This window comes from Papaver somniferum, chromosome 6 (assembly GCF_003573695.1).
Source record: "Papaver somniferum cultivar HN1 chromosome 6, ASM357369v1, whole genome shotgun sequence".
Classification (NCBI taxonomy): Eukaryota; Viridiplantae; Streptophyta; class Magnoliopsida; order Ranunculales; family Papaveraceae; genus Papaver; species Papaver somniferum.
This window is the reverse complement of record NC_039363.1, coordinates 90,980,664-90,983,153: the sequence shown is the minus strand read 5'-3', so window position 1 is coordinate 90,983,153 and position 2,490 is coordinate 90,980,664. Positions and strand designations below refer to the sequence as shown.

Genomic DNA, 2,490 nt, shown 5'->3' with positions numbered 1-2,490 from the left:
AGTTATTGTTCAACCGGAAAGAAGTTTTTGTGTGTGATCTTGAAACAGCTACTTTAGATTTCTGAGACGAAGTAATTTTTCACGAAAAAAAACAGCACACGCGGCTATAAGAGGTTAAAGAAACTTCCATTGAAATTTTCCCAGAAACAATGATAACCAAGAGTGCTCCATGGTGTATAGTATACAAATTTAATGAAGATGTGGAAACTTCAAGGTAGGCCTAAAAGGAGAAGAAAACTGCCACTCAGCTGGCCGAGGTTGTTGACATGTTGGCCCGTACACTTCATACTTCTAATGAAGGCCTTCAGCTCTCTATTGCAATCATAACCAGCAGAAACTTCTTTACGTCAAACAATGTCAATGTTTAATGTTCCTAGATTGGAAAGTAAACAGAAACTTGTAATATGTATGGTTCCTTAAGAGTCCAGTTGAGGCTCTAAAACTTATTGAGAGCGATTCAGTTTCTGACTTGTGATATCTGATTTCATCTAGGTCCATTTCAAATGTTGACTCATCATCTTTGACGTGATTTATATGCTTGTTGGATTTGAAGGTTAGCTGCAATTACAAAATTTGTAGATTACTGTATCGGTGGTTTTGCTGTTTTATTTTTGTAGTATATTGCATCACAGGGAAAGGAAAAATATTACATTATAACGCGAAACTAAAAACGTTCACTTGAACAAGCATAAACACTTACAAACAAACCCCAAGAAAGAAGACCATAGACACCCATAGGCTGTATCAACTAATCACCTTACAACTTAAAGTGATTAAGGGCGGAAACGCCGTCAAGTCCTTTCTTAACGTAATGCTCAGTGTATTCTTTCATCGTAATATATTTGTAAATAGGGGGATTCTCCTCTGATAGTATCTCTTTCAAAGGATCATAAATCTTTGTGTTGTCACTGGATTTTGTATTCAGAAAACATGCCAGTGATACTCTTGGTCCATTGCGATTGGCTAGTACCCTGTGTTCAGCGCTTTTGAACTTGTCATTGTTGATAAGCTGTTTGAAATGGAAAGGCAAATATGCAGCAGATAATGAGCGTTGCAGAACATAGATAAACTCGTATTAATTCTAATTTCTGGGTGAGAAACATTTATTTACCTGAAGAAGATCTCCGATGTTTACTACTAGAGTTGCAGGGATGGGTTTTATAACGACCCACTGATTCTGATGAAGAATTTGTAGCCCGCCAATATGATCTTGTAGAAGAAGGGTAAAGAAACTCGGGTCTGAATGCTTACTTGTCCCTAAGGTTAGTTCAGGTTCAGGGCATGCTGGGTAGTAATGACCACTAAGTATCATGAAATCAGTAACAATCCTTTTAAGGTGGTTTTGTTCTAATCCTAGAGCCTCCGATAACAACCCAGCAACTGTATTTGCCAACTTCATAATATGCTTCCAATACTCAACTATTACATCTCTGAAATTTAAATGGGCCAATAACAAAAATAGCAGTAAAGAACAAGTTTGGATTTGATGACAGGATAAGATTCTTTGTAGTACTAGAAGTAAACTGTTCATAGAGTGTATATTATTTATTACCTGCAAGTGTCTGGCAATTCTTGAGGATCAAGAGGATCGGGAGATAATAGATTACATCTTAGAGTGTCTCTCCAATTAGCATATTTTTGATACATAGAGATCGAAATTAGAATTAAAAATGCATCCTGCTTTGGGATCATTTGAGTAAAATTGTTTCTTAATCTCTGTGTCTTGCTCATGAAATCTTTTGATACTTTAAATAATCTCATTCATTGCAGTTAAAGGAATTCCATGATTCACCAATCGGAAGAAACCCCAAGTCCCCGCTGCACGTCGAACTTCATCGATAATTTCCTTGCGTCGGCGATGGTCATCTGGATCCACGCTTTTCATGTCGATCACAGGAATCTCAAAATTGCTGTTTTCACGTTCAATGTCATCCAACTCTTCAGTGAGCTCATCCAGTGGTCGAACGAACATTAGAGGGATCTTTACAATTCCAACATCAACTACTCCTTTCACACCAGCTTTTGATTCTTCAAAGGCCTTCAGTTCTTTGAGACGATCATAGGTAGGCTGCTGTTCTCCAGCTTTAGTAATCTCCATAATTTGATAGTTGATCTTTATCCTCGGTATCTTCGGCAACCAAGATCAGTTCTCTTGGGGTACATATAAGACGCAAACTGAACTCACCACCGGCTTGACGATCTGCCTCAAATAATTACTTGAAAAATGAATTTCTTATTGGTTAGTCTTTGATTGGTTTGCTTTTATTTGAAAAATGAATTTCTTGTAAAACAGTTTTCTTGGTGATGTTAGTCTTGCCACGTTTTCTTTCCCCTTCACAATATCGACAAGTTACTCCAAGTCACTCGTGACGGAAGGAAAAATATAAATCTTGTAATAAAACTATAGACCCTAGTTAGTAATTCGGGTACGGGAAACGTTCAAAACGGCACGTACGAGTATTATACAGATTTGTAAAGGTCGAATTCGGT

The 2,490-nt window shown here is 37.4% G+C and overlaps 1 protein-coding gene across 1 annotated transcript; it reads right to left on the bottom strand.

Moving 5' to 3' along the window:
* Positions 1–609: 609 nt before the first annotated feature.
* LOC113285869 (1-aminocyclopropane-1-carboxylate oxidase homolog 1-like) lies at positions 610–2,209 on the bottom strand. Its single transcript, XM_026534611.1, has 3 exons — positions 1,553–2,209; positions 1,112–1,430; positions 610–1,009 (listed from the first exon to the last, which is right to left on the bottom strand). Exons 1-3 carry the CDS (start codon positions 1,759–1,761, stop codon positions 758–760), a joined length of 780 nt encoding a protein of 259 aa, XP_026390396.1. The 5' UTR covers positions 1,762–2,209; the 3' UTR covers positions 610–757.
* Positions 2,210–2,490: the final 281 nt, after the last annotated feature.